The following is a 13,725-nucleotide window of genomic DNA, read 5'->3' as shown; positions in this document are numbered from 1 at the left end:
CACGGTTTCAACTGCTCCTACAGTGTTGCTTGAGTACTGCAGTTTAACTGACGCCCAGCCCAAAAATACAACTTCCATAGACGGCCACATTGAGAAGTCAGATTTGAAAATTCCTAATAAGACACTTTAGTCATCACCTTTGTGCACAAAACATCAATTTAATAATTAAAATAATTGTTGCTGAGGCCGATGTTTTATCATTTTATATTCATCCAATGTCTGCCATGTTTTTGGATGACGTGATGACGACGTCACTGCTCGTGCTGCTCCCTTTGAGCACTGAGTGCTAGTGCACATGTGATGTTGGTCCACGTAAACAGATGCAACCAAAGATTATGGATATACTGACAAGATGCATGTCTCTTCACCTTAACAATGGGAGTCGTTGTCCACAAAGCGGCATGGCGGGCTGTCTTGCTCCCACCTATCCTTTCTCTGGAATGGTGGATACATCTCATTATTGTAATCCTTTTTTAAATTCGATAAGGTTTGTTGACATCAACCGCCTGTATTCAATGGAGAGAGATGCTAAGCTACTAGCCTCATGCCATGAATATGCATAGCCATCTCGAGACAACTCCGATAGTGTTTTTTCTCAAAGTTGCCGGGATGTCACGTGTCCTACTTATATCAGTACACTCGTAATAACTTAAGCATTACGACACTTCTATTCAATCAAATCAACCTTTTTTTGTTGACCAAATTCGACACTCTCTCATTGAGCTCCATACAAAAACTCCTTGCTTGGTGGGTGAAGCAATGGAGAAAAAAAACTCACCTGCTGGAGGGAGACAGATTTTCTGCAGAGTTGGGCCTCTCTCTTCCTCTTTCTCTCTGACGCGACCCCAATATACCCATAGAGAATGATAGATGCCTCTAGGGGCCAAAAGGCCATTTTAGCATGGGCAGCGCCATTGAGTGCTTCCACCATTTTAAAGTAGTCAACTGGGTAGGGATTCCTATGGGTTGTAGCCTCAATGCCGCTGCCCATTACATTTACATTTTAGTCATTTAGCAGACGCTCTTATCCAGAGCGACTTACAGGAGCAATTAGGGTTAAGTGCCTTGCTCAAGGGCACATCGACAGATTTTTCACCTAGTCGGCTCGGGGATTAGAACCAGCAACCTTTCGGTTACTGGCACTACGCTCTTAACCACTAAGCTACCTGCCGCCCATGCTGTCACAGAAGTTATAATGGCACAGATATTAAGATGAGTCCTCTATCTTTCTGTATGTTTATACCTCAGTGGTTCCATTGCTCAAACAAATGCACTGCCCACTTTTGTTTTCAATATCAAGGTCTGTTCTACAGATTCAATGTAGGTATTTTAGAGACTTACATGCAGTGAAGATGCAATATTTATGCTTTGAAGTCTTGGTAGTTTAGGGGATTAGGATATAATGTAAAGGCTATTTAACCAATTACTTCCATAATATGACCCTAAAACACACTATAGTTTCCCCAAAAAATATTTGTCAGTGAAACCTTTTCAATGATATTGCAATTGCGATTAAACGGTTCCCATCTTTGCCTGCAATTTTTTCTATCTTTGCTTATGTTACCCTGCCCTTTGTTTTTGCCAAATATTTTTTTATAACTAACGCAAGATAAACCACAGCCTGTCATTTCCAATGGGAGTAATTGAATCATAGTGGGCAGAAGCAGCAAGGAGGTGGACAGAGCCAAGCACCAGCTAGCGAGAGCCTGTTGGCGCGTTTTAGCATGCATTTCCGTTAGGGAACGCCTACTCTGTGACGTGCACATGTGCAATAACTCAATTTGCTCTATGCTCTCCTTCTAAACAACACAATTTTTGGAAACTTTGGCAAAGGGTAAAGTCTACAAAACTTAGTCCACTCTGTTCGCAACAGATTCTAATTTTGGAAACAGAAAACTGTATTGAGATCAAATGTTTCATCGATGAGAAAATTAGCAGAATGTCGGCCATATTTGGTAGTGAGTGGAAACGCCAGCCGGATGCTTCACATTTATGCACCTGGTGAAATATCTGTCTCATTGTTCTGTCTGTGCTTTCACTACCCCCCATGTAGGGGGGGTTAAGAGGGAGCCTAAAATGTTGCGTCTCTATTGGTCATCCGGTTTTGGTGTGACAGGTCAGCCTCACCCAATGATCCAGTTTGTTTACATCCTAGCTACATGTAGGTTAGATAGGCTACCCTGCACCCAGGTAACTTGCTAGCAACTTGTTTTACTGTATAAAGTATCTTAATTGCTAATTCCAGAAGTTAGATGTGTCGATTGTGTCCCCTTAATTATTATCTTCAGCACCTAACTGTGACCTAACCATGTTAGCTAGCTAACAGCTAAGAATTTAGGTAGCGAGGTGATTTACACATATGACCAGTTTACACATATGACCAGTTTACACATATGGCGCAGTGGTCTAAGGCACTGCATCGCAGTGCTAACTGTGCCACTAGAGATCCTGGTTCGAATCCAGGCTCTGTCGCAGCCGGCCGCGACCGGGAGACTCATGGGCGGCGCACAATTGGTCCAGGGTAGGGAAGGGAATGGCCGGCAGGGATGTAGCTCAGTTGATAGAGCATGGCGTTTGCAAAGCCAAGGTTGTGGGTTCAATTCCCACGGGGGGCCAGTATAAAAAAATATGTATTCACTAACTGTAAGTCGCTCTGGATAAGAGCGTCTGCTAAATGACTAAAAATGCAAATGTAAATAGAACAATGAGACAGATATTTCACCGGATGTATAAATGTGAAGCATCCAGTCGGTGTTTCCACTCACTACCAAATATGGTGGTGAGAGGATGCACAATGGCCGGCAGTGGGAGAAGATGGAGCGAGATGGATTTTCGCCGACATTCTGCTAAATTTCTGACGTTCGTTTAAGGACGGGTCAGACCAAGACGCAGCGTGAAATGCGTACATGTTTATTACAACGATAAACACACTAACAAAACAACAAACCAACGAAACGTGAAGTCCTAAGGCTAAACATAAAACAAGCCTCCACACGGAACAAGATCCCACAACAACTGATTGCCAACAGGCTACATAAGTATGATCCCCAATCAGAGACAACGAGCGACAGCTGCCTCTGATTGGGAATCACACCCGGCCAAACATAGAAATACACAACCTAGAATGAGAACATAGAAAATACAACATAGAACTCCACACACTGACTCAACATACTAGAGTCCCATAAGTCAGGGCGTGACACTGATATGCTAATTGACATAATTTGAGTCAATTGGAGGTGTACCTGTTGATGTATTTCAAGGTCTACCTTCAAACTCAGTGCCTCTTTGCTTGACATCATGGGGAAATCAAAATAAATCAGCCAAGACCTCAGAAAAAAAATGTGTAGACCGCCACAAGTCTGGTTCAATTTCCAAATGCCTGAAGGTACCACATTCATCTGTACAAACAATAGTACACAAGTATAAACACCATGGGACCACGCAGCCGTCATACCGCTCAGGAAGGAGATGCGTTCTGTCTCCTAGAGATTAACGTACTTTGGTGGGAAAAGTGCAAATCAATACCAGAACAACAGCAAAGGACCTTGTGAAGATGCTGGAGGAAACAGGTACAAATGTATCTATATCCACAGTAAAACGAGTCCTATATCGACATAACCTGAAAGGCCGCTCAGCAAGGAAGAAGCCACTGCTCCAAAACCGCCATAAAAAAGCCAGACTACGGTTTGCAACTGCACATGGGGACAAAGATCGTACTTTTTGGAGAAATGTCCTCTGGTCTGATGAAACAAAAATAGAACTGTTTGGCCATAATGACCATCGTTATGTTTTGGAGGAAAAAGGGGGTTGCTTGCAAGCCGAAGAACACCGTCCCAACCGTGAAGCACAGGGGTGGCAGCATCATGCTGTGGGGGTGCTTTGCTGCAGGAGGGACTGGTGCACTTCACAAAATAGATGGCATCATGAGGAAGGAAAATTATGTGGATATATTGAAGCAACATCTCAAGACATCAGTCAGGAAGTTAAAGCTTGGTCGCAAATGGGTCTTCCAAATGGACAATGACCCCAAGCATACTTCCAAAGTTGTGGCAAAATGTCTTAAGGACAACAAAGTCAAGGTATTGGAGTGACCATCACAAAGCCCTGACCTCAATCCTATAGAAAATATGTGGGCAGAACTGAAAAAGCGTGTGTGAGCAAGGTGGCCTACAAACCTGACTCAGTTACACCAGCTCTGCAGGAGGAATGGGCCAAAATTCACCCAACTTATTGTGGGAAGCTTGTGGAAGGCTACCCGAAACGTTTGACCCTAGTTAAACAATTTAAAGGCAATGCTACCAAATACTAATTTAGTGTATGTAAACTTCTGACCCACTGGGAATGTGATGAAAGAAAAAATAGCTTAAATAAATCATTCTCTCTACTATTATTCTGACATGTCACATTCTTAAAATAAAGTGGCGATCCTAACTGACCTAAGACAGGGAATTTCTACTAGGATTAAATGTCAGGAATTGTGAAAAACTGAGTTTAAATGTATTTGGCTAAGGTGTATGTAAACCTCCGACTTCAACTATAGCTGCAGTGCAATGTAATAAAAAAACATCAATCTATGCATATACAGTGAGGGAAAAAAGTATTTGATTCCCTGCTGATTTTGTACGTTTGCCCACTGACAAAGACATGATCAGTCTATAATTTTAATGTTAGGTTTATTTGAACAGTGAAAGACAGAATAACAACAAAAAAATCCAGAAAAACGCATGTCAAAAATGTTAGGAATTGATTTGCATTTTAATGAGGGAAATAAATATTTGACCCCTCTGCAAAACATGACTTAGTACTTGGTGGCAAAACCCTTGTTGGCAATCACAGAGGTCAGACGTTTCTTGTAGTTGGCCACCAGGTTTGGACACATCTCAGGAGGGATTTTGTTCCACTCCTCTTTGCAAATCTTCTCCAAGTCATTAAGGTTTCGAGGCTGACGTTTGGCAACTCGAACCTTCAGCTCCCTCCACAGATTTTCTATGGGATTAAGGTCTGGAGACTGGCTAGGCCACTCCAGGACCTTAATGTGCTTCTTCTTGAGACACTCCTTTGTTGCCTTGGCCGTGTGTTTTGGGTCATTGTCATGCTGGAATACCCATCCACGACCCATTTTTAATGCCCTGGCTGACGGAAGGAGGTTCTCACCCAAGATTTGACGGTACATGGCCCCGTCCATCGTCCCTTTGATGCGGTGAAGTTGTCCTGTCCCCTTAGCAGAAAAACACCCCCAAAGTATAATGTTTCCACCTCCATGTTTGACGGTAGGGATGGTGTTCTTGGGGTCATAGGCAGCATTCCTCCTCCTCCAAACACGGTGAGTTGAGTTGATGCCAAAGAGCTCGATTTTGGTCTCATCTGACCACAACACTTTCACCCAGTTCTCCTCTGAATCATTCAGATGTTCATTGGCAAACTTCAGACGGGCCTGTATATGTGCTTTCTTGAGCAGGGGGACCTTGCGGGCGCTGCAGGATTTCAGTCCTTCACGGCGTAATGTGTTACCAATTGTTTTCTTGGTGACTATGGTCCCAGCTGCCTTGAGATCATTGACAAGATCCTCCCGTGTAGTTCTGGGCTGATTCCTCACTGTTCTCATGATCATTGCAACTCCACGAGGTGAGATCTTGCACGGAGCCCCAGGCCGAGGGAGATTGACAGTTCTTTTGTGTTTCTTCCATTTGCGAATAATCGCACCAACTGTTGTCATCTTATCACCAAGCTGCTTGCCGATGGTCTTGTAGCCCATTCCAGCCTTGTGTAGGTCTACAATCTTGTCCCTGACATCCTTGGAGAGCTCCTTGGTCATGGTGGAGTTTGGAATCTGATTGATTGATTGCTTCTGTGGACAGGTGTCTTTTATACAGGTAACAAGCTGAGATTAGGAGCACTCCCTTTAAGAGTGTGCTCCTAATCTCAGCTTGTTACCTGTATAAAAGACACCTGCGAGCCAGAAATCTTTCTGATTGAGAGGGGGTCAAATACTTTTCCCTCATTAAAATGCAAATCAATTTATAACATTTTTGACATGTGTTTTTCTGGATTTTGTTGTTGTTATTCTGTCTCTCACTGTTAAAATAAACCTACCATTAAAAGTATAGACTGATCATTTCTTTGTCAGTGGGCAAACTTACAAAATCAGCAGGGGATCAAATACTTTTTTCCCTCACTGTATGGCCAGTAACAATAGAGTAGATGGGCATAACCTTGGCCTAAACATTCTTTGAGTTAGGCCTTGGTGAGACAGTTGACAAAGCGGTTACTTGACTCAATACTGTTAAAGCTGCATTATTGCATATCGTTTTTCCTTGCTAATGTCGACTGGAAAATCAGAGGCATAAAGCAGATAAGTGTTTAATTAGTTCATTGATTTGTCATGTCCATGCCGTAGCAATCAGTCTGCACAATTAACCATCAAAAATGATTTTATTAAGGATATACCCCTTACTGTACACTTGGAGACCTGTGATAGAGACATTGTCCTACAGGTAACAGTTATTATCATCCTTAGAAGAATCACTGGTGTTCAAGAAACAGATTACAATTTCCACAAAGTGTTCAACTCGTTTTCCTTGATAATGGTTTCCAACATATGATTGGCAGAACTTCACTAAAGAGCAAGAACATTTCTGTATTGTAATTCTATTTGCAGAATACCTTATTGAACATGTGACTAGTAACAAATTGACAATGTAAACTTGACTGAACACAGTTCAGAAACAATGGATAAATCTGCCATCCTCTTTCTCATCAGTACAGTTAGAAATATTAATAGTGTTGTTGGGAACAAAGTAATACTCCTCCTCGGCTTCTCTCAGCTATGGAGACAGGTCATCAGCCAGAACCGCCTGTGGAAAAAAAGAGCACAAATTATGCAAAAAGGTTATCATGGGTGGAAACATAACACAGATTATCAATGTACAACTAATGATAAATGCACTAGTCGCAATTATTTTTTTATATTTTATTTTATTGTTCACGATAACTGTATGCTCTGGGATAATGCATGTTGTCACAACAACCATTAATTCACTCAATTTCCCCAAGTATGGTTTTATTGTAGTTAAATGAGGTGTTCTAGCACAGGTAGGGATCACTATTTACACACTGATGCCCTTCAGGGCCAAGAATGAGGAACACTGAATTAGTGCACACTTTGGGAGGAAGGGTACAAGCCGACCCTCTACCCCTAAACCGAAGTACGCATTCATACAATCCCCCTCATGGGCTTAAAAGGAATGAACTGTTGGTGTAAGGAATATGGCAAAACCCCCCCACCCAACCATGGTTGTAGCAATCCATTGCCTTAAATCCATAAAGGGGAGTTAAAAAGTGCAGACCATTAGAAGAAGGGGGTTTAGGGCACAAAGTCCTTTTTCAGCCATTTTGGTGCCACTTTAGCCCTTGCTTCCCATGGGAGAGCATCCTCACCTGGCTGATGGAGGGCAGCTTTGTCAGCAGCATCTGGAAGACAGGAAGGGGCTGTCTGCTGAAGGAGCTGCTGGGGTTTCCTGCACACAGCAATGACGTTAGTCAGCTGAACTCCTCCCTTCTCATAGTTTCCTAAGGGTTGGAACACAAAATAGATTAGTTGAAAGGCACAATGTCAGGTCTGGACTGGAGCAAATAAGCTAATATAGAAAAGGCTTTTCTTTCAAAAAAATAATTGTTCAACCCTTCAGACAACAGGAACTCAGAAGAATCAGACTGATTCCAGTCCATATCATTGATAACCAGCGCCCTTACAGAGTCTCTGGTATTGTCCCCTGTGGGATATAATAACTCACTACTGTTTGTAAACAGAAACTTGACTTACAACAAACAAAATGTCACTTACAAGAACTCATTGGTGGGGGATGAAACTACAATAAGAATAAAATTCAATTTTAACTCTACTGTAAACACTACCATGCCGTAGAGTAGCACTTAAATCGGAATATTGCTGTAGGCTTCAGCTACAAGGCATAGAGGTGGTTGAGTGAGCACACAAGGGCTACGACCTACTTCTCCTGAAGTGTGCCCTTGCACACTCCACGACATGGATTTAAAAAGCATAGGATAGGTGTGTAAGCATTAGCAGCATGGAGTTTCCAGCATGGCTAAATCCTTGCAAGAAAAGTGTGCAAGTGCACACTTTGGGAGAAGAGTGGAGAATCAGGATGCAACTGACGCAGTAACAAACTCATATTGCTACTGCCTACAGGGAGAATCAGTGCCAAGTAATTCATTGTTAATGACTTGCAACCATAGTTAGATACTGTAGATATTATCTACCTTTGTGCTTGCAACCGCCACCTCCTATATATATCAAGTAGTAGTACACCTACCTAATATAGGATACCTACTTGTATCAGCTGGTATACCTGTAGATTAACTTCATGATAATGAGCTCCTACATGTGCTCACTACTCAGTGAAGATACCCTCCACTGTTGTCTGCCACCACTCTCTTATAGCCACATCTGGAACTCCTAAACAGACAGACAGACAAGACAGCTAGGCAGGCAGACAGGACAGAGATGCACACACACACAGCCAGTGTGAGAGCCAAGACACAAAAAAATAAACAAATGCAAAAGAAAATAGTCTATAGTACAATCAAACTCTGATGAAAAGCTTTCAGATAGTAGTGACATAACTCTCGAAAACCCAAGGCCATACAGCACTGGAGTGATGAGAAGGGCTAGCCTTGATCATGACTCTCAATTCCATTCCATTACACATAAAAGTCATTTGACAAAGACTGTAGGAGAGTATTTTGTTAAGAGCCGCGACGTTCGGTCTGAACATTAACACGCATTGCTTGCGGTACGGTTTTGGAAGCGTAAGGATCGGCAAGAAATAATAAAAGATAAACTAAAGGTTAAATTGATACACACTTTTATAGGGTTAGGGTTTCCACGCTGCTATATTTCCATACTACAGCGCTTGTTTATTGAAAACAGACAGTAGACAGAGTGCTACCTGTGCTAATTAACTATCTGTGTCTCCAAACGCGTTGTCAATTAAAAATAATGTTGGCTGCATTCTTCTTCTTCTTCTTCGGTGAGGTTTTACGGTAGTTGGCATACAATAAATGTTGCATTACCGCCACCTACTAGACTGGAGTACAACTCTCTTATACTTTGCTTGAAAAAATACATAAATAAACAAAAACCCTACAATCTAACACTACACTCACAAAAATAAAAAATAAATAACACCACCCTACTCCACTATTTAAATCTATTTAGTCCTACCTCAGGCCAACAACCTGAAAGTATTGCACACCCAAATACCTCTCTGCAGCTGCCACCACAACCTCAATTTTCTGCGACTTACGTTCCATCCCTGCAGTACAGTTGATAACCATTGCTATAAATGCTAAATCTCCAATCTACTGAAACTTATATCACTTGTTGCCCTATCCCTCTGTACTGGTACAAATCTATTACTCACACCACTCCTCTCAGGATCCCTCCCCCTTTACCCATCTTCTTCTACTTTCTTCACTGCCTCAGCATATTACAACTTCTGCACTACTATAACCCTGGAAACCTCAACCTGCCTCTCTCGCACGGGACATTTCTGATCCCCAGCCCCATAGGCACCCCTACAATTAACACAAACCACTACTTTCCCCAATGCTACACATTCCTTTGTCTCATGCCCTTCTGAATATTTCTCACACCTAGGAAAACAGTGTACACCAGAGGAGGCTGGTGGGAGAAGCAATAGGAGGATGGGCTCATTGTAAAGACTGGAATAGAATTAATGGAACAGTAGCAAACGCATCAAACCACGTTTGACTCCATTTAGTTTATTCCATTCCAGCCATTAGAATGAGCCCTTCCTCCTTTAGTTCCTCCCACCAGCCTCCTCTGTAAGTGAATTTATTTTGATGTGATATGAAAGTAGAGGGATTTATGTTTCTAGAACCGTACCGCAATTGAGAATCGATTCATGTTTAGATGGAGTATTTGGCTGTTTTGGCTTCCAGAGCCAATTCACCCTTTAAACAAATGTAAGGTCCTTGAGCTAGTAGTAATGGTAGGCTCCTTTAGTCCATTATTAGGCTAGAAAAGGGCTAGTAGTGCCCTTGTTCTCGAATAACCACATACTGTACCACTAGAGTAACCAGTGCATCATATCTTGCTTGCTGGCTGTGATAGCTAGCTAGTTAAATACACTTACCTAGGGTGTTTCCCCGATGTCCTTCTTGTTGTAAAGGTAACATTAACTAGCTAGCAAGTAGCCACTGAGCCCTTTTTATCCTAAATGGAAAAGTTAAATACATGTTTTTAATCAGATAAATAACAAAAATCTAGGATGAACTGTCACTCCAAAACCAGTTGACCTATGCCTCCCTCTAAACCCCGCCTACATGGAATGAATGTGCCAACTTTGAAAACGCAATAAAGGCAGGGTAACTTAACCAAAGATAGAAAAATTGCAGGCAAAGAGGGAAGCGTTTCATCGCAATCATTGAAAATGTTGAACTGAAAACCATTTTTCTTTTCCATTTTTGCATTCATTTACAATTTATTTGTTCTTGCCTTTCAAAATGATTTCCCTATTTATTTTAATCTCAATACTTTTGGGTTAATGTTTTGCTTTCAGTATCATTATTTTTGTTTGCAATAAGAATTTTTTTCACGAATTGAAAAGGTTTGCTTGATATTAAAGGCACAAAAGTAATTCCATAGCATAGGGGTGGAAAAAAACCTTTCATACGTATCCCTGAACCCTATTGGTCAAAAAAAATTATGCTGCCACAATCCACAATACTGCACACACGTGACCATCCTGTGTTTAGTCAGTTTAACGCTTGCACTTAAAAGACAAGCCTTTGACATTTGCTAACTACATAAGCACTCTTTACACACTGTTAATGTCATCTTGACAAAACCGCTGCTCGCCGCTTCGTATCGCTGAAAGCGGACCATGGCGGCTGCCACAAGCAGCAATACATCCACAACCACGCTTCAGATCAAGCATTCCAACATCGAGCTTACGCGGAAACGCATAGACCCTCGGAGGAGACAAGCCGCGCTCTCTTTTCTCAGTAACATTTCTTTGGATGGTCGACCCGTGCAAGATGATGCCGACAATCAGACCGAAGAGGATAATTCAGTTGAGGCCAGGACTAGACAGAGCCTGGTTACCGCTGCAGAGCGCCCGCTGTACGTGGCTGGCAGTGGCGCTGCGGTAGCGAACCCCACGACGGCCGCCCAGGCGCTTGCTATTGCGAACCAGGCTCTGATTGCTAACACCCGAGCCAGTTTTGGGATTGGTCCCGCCGCTGCAGCTCCAGCATGTACAGATCCGGAAGGGGATGCTTTCGGCCCTTCGATTTTCAGTTCGCCCTTCTCTGCAGTACCAGCCGCGACTAGAGGCAGGCTTCAGACCTACACTCAGGGAGTTGCGCCTGCTGCCTACTTCAGGCAGGCTTCCCAGGGCTGCTGTCTGGAGGGAGGACAGATCGCCAACTCGGTACTGGAGCTGCAGAGATCAAGGTAACTGTAGATCTCTGCATCATGTAACGTTAGTGTTTACATTCATGACGTGTGAAGGAGTTTATACTGACTGTTATGTATGTCAATGTTGCCCATATTGGGTATAGTGTACTGACACAGAAGCCCACACAGGCAATGTTTACACTGCGCTCTCACAAATTAGGCATCATGTCATATGCTACAATATTGCAACCCAATAGTGTCAACAGTACACTACAGGCTACAGTGTTGCAACAGGAAAGTGTTATCTTGATTAAGGTCTTTGTTGAGTGAAGCCAAGAAACATGATCCACAGACCTGGGCTGGGCTAGGTTAACGTTTATCAACAGAGATAAATTAAACAATAGCACGGGTTCCTCCTGTCACATTTTGTACTATGGCTGCTCAAAGGGCATCATAAGTCTTAGTCAGTGTACTGCTAAAGACAGGTTAAATAAAAATAAAGAGACAGACAGCAAAGACAAAGTGCCCTCAGATTTGTGAAACTGTATCTCATCCATGAGCAATTTACACACTTGTGTGCCGAGATTCAATAATACACCAATCCACATGCAGTGGCCAATTGATTCAAGTGGAATCAATGTTGCATATCAGCAGGATTAGGTGGAAAAGGTTAACCATTGTGGCATAATTTAGATTAGCCTGCCTTAACAGTATGATGCATGAGTCCTTAAATAACATAGAATTTGTAAAACATGTTAGGGATTGCACTGAAACCGTATGAGAGATCAAACAAGTAAAGGCATGCCCAGAAGGAAGAAAAGGGTGTCTTTTTCTCCCCCATACAGATGCAGTCCCACCATGACTACTTGACAGGTATGGAGATGTAGGCCTATAGATATGATCTTATTTTACAAGAAGGCAACAGCTGGTAAGCTGTGGCCTAGTTCCTTTCACAGACCTCATCACTTCAGATGAATGTTTTCTATCTTGAGGACTGGTAATCTACTTGTTACCTAACATGGCCAATTAAGTGAGGGCTAACTGACAATATAGCCTATTGGTTTTGCACAGTACAGTATATAGAGCTAATGCAGCCCAGGTAGGCCTATTGTTTATTCTGGAGCTGAGGGTATGTGTATTTTAAAGTTACCCACCACCTGCCGCCTTGCCCTCTCCTATGCGATATAAATATCCTGTAATCCAACACTCCCAAATACACCGGACCACTGATGCCTTTTATTCCAAACCTTTGTTTACTCTGTAGAGTAGACCAGAGCACAGGGAAATATGAGTCTCTCTCTCTCTCTCTCTCACCACTGCAGGAGAGCTGTCAGTAACAGTCCTCTCTTTCTCTCACTGTGTCAGAAAATGCTGTCAGATACACTACACTCTCAGGCCACTCCACGATGGAGACACTCCATGTCTCTTGCCTTGCTTGTCCTGTCCTCTCTATGGTGTCTTGCAACTGCCAGACTTCACAGGACAACGCATTCATGAAGCCATTGTGAAGCATTTAGTTCACCTTTTGACTTAATCGAAGTGACATTAGCCAGACTGCTCCTGAAATCTGTCATGAGCTAATGCCATATCTTAAGAGTGAAAAGTACATGTAGCGTAAAACATGCCATTTGGTAATGAATGTGTTATGAAGATGTTATATGAACAAATACCTTACAGATGGTTTGTTAGGTTTTGTAAAAATAAACTTTCTTAAAAGTGGAATTTATTTTTATTTATCAACCCCAACAGTATTTTATACAAAGTTTAATTCATTAGCTTACTGCAATATATTTCTCTTGAAGGTGTTACGATGACTAAAGTTTGCATTGGGGCTTCTCATTGCATTAGTTAGCCATGTAGTGAGCATGAGATACAGTACCATGATTTAGTAGCTAAACCCCCACAGGTTATGGAATGCGGTCGGTCAGAGAAGGAAGCCCATGTAAACTGAATTATAAGCTGTTGAGAAATAACTAAGCCAACCTGTTGATAGACTCTGGCCACATTTTCCACAGACATATCATAGATGGGAGTCCCACAGTGCCTGGTTTGTTTTCTCAGGGCAGCAGCTTTGTGGAAATGTGGCCAAGTCCAGAGAACCCTGGCTGGGAAAGGAAAGGCAGGATGTCCAGGCTTTCAGAGACGCTGCCCGGCCAGGCTCTCCTTTCTCTCGGTTTCTCTCCTCCTCTCTCTGTTTTCTACCCTCCACTCCACTTCCTCTCCCAAGGGCACCAGACTAGACACTCTTTCTTTCTCTTTCTTTCTCTCTCTCGCTCTAA

General features: G+C 42.5%; 1 protein-coding gene and 1 long non-coding RNA gene across 5 annotated transcripts in view; one reads left to right on the top strand and one right to left on the bottom strand.

Annotated features, from left to right (window-relative positions):
* Positions 1-6,401: 6,401 nt before the first annotated feature.
* LOC121581541 lies at positions 6,402-9,092 on the bottom strand. Of its 3 annotated transcripts, none has more exons than XR_006003221.2 (4): positions 8,888-9,092; positions 8,355-8,504; positions 7,441-7,572; positions 6,402-6,857 (listed from the first exon to the last, which is right to left on the bottom strand). It is a non-coding gene; the product is annotated as an uncharacterized LOC121581541 (long non-coding RNA). The 3 variants fall into 3 exon arrangements; XR_006003222.2 differs by having other exon boundaries at positions 8,355-8,479; XR_006003220.2 differs by having other exon boundaries at positions 6,403-6,857; positions 8,355-9,092.
* A 1,258-nt stretch (positions 9,093-10,350) lies between these two features.
* Positions 10,351-13,725, top strand: part of LOC121581067 (CDK5 and ABL1 enzyme substrate 1-like) — a 33,958-nt gene continuing 30,583 nt past the window's right edge. For both annotated transcript variants that reach the window (XM_041896435.2, XM_041896434.2), the window contains exon 1: positions 10,351-11,503. In XM_041896435.2, coding sequence (XP_041752369.2) covers positions 10,932-11,503 — 572 coding nt within the window. In that variant the 5' untranslated portion in view covers positions 10,351-10,931. The remainder of the gene's footprint in view (positions 11,504-13,725) is intronic.

Source organism: Coregonus clupeaformis, chromosome 14 (genome assembly GCF_020615455.1).
Source record: "Coregonus clupeaformis isolate EN_2021a chromosome 14, ASM2061545v1, whole genome shotgun sequence".
Taxonomy (NCBI): Eukaryota; Metazoa; Chordata; class Actinopteri; order Salmoniformes; family Salmonidae; genus Coregonus; species Coregonus clupeaformis.
This window is presented reverse-complemented; position numbering and strand designations above follow the sequence as displayed.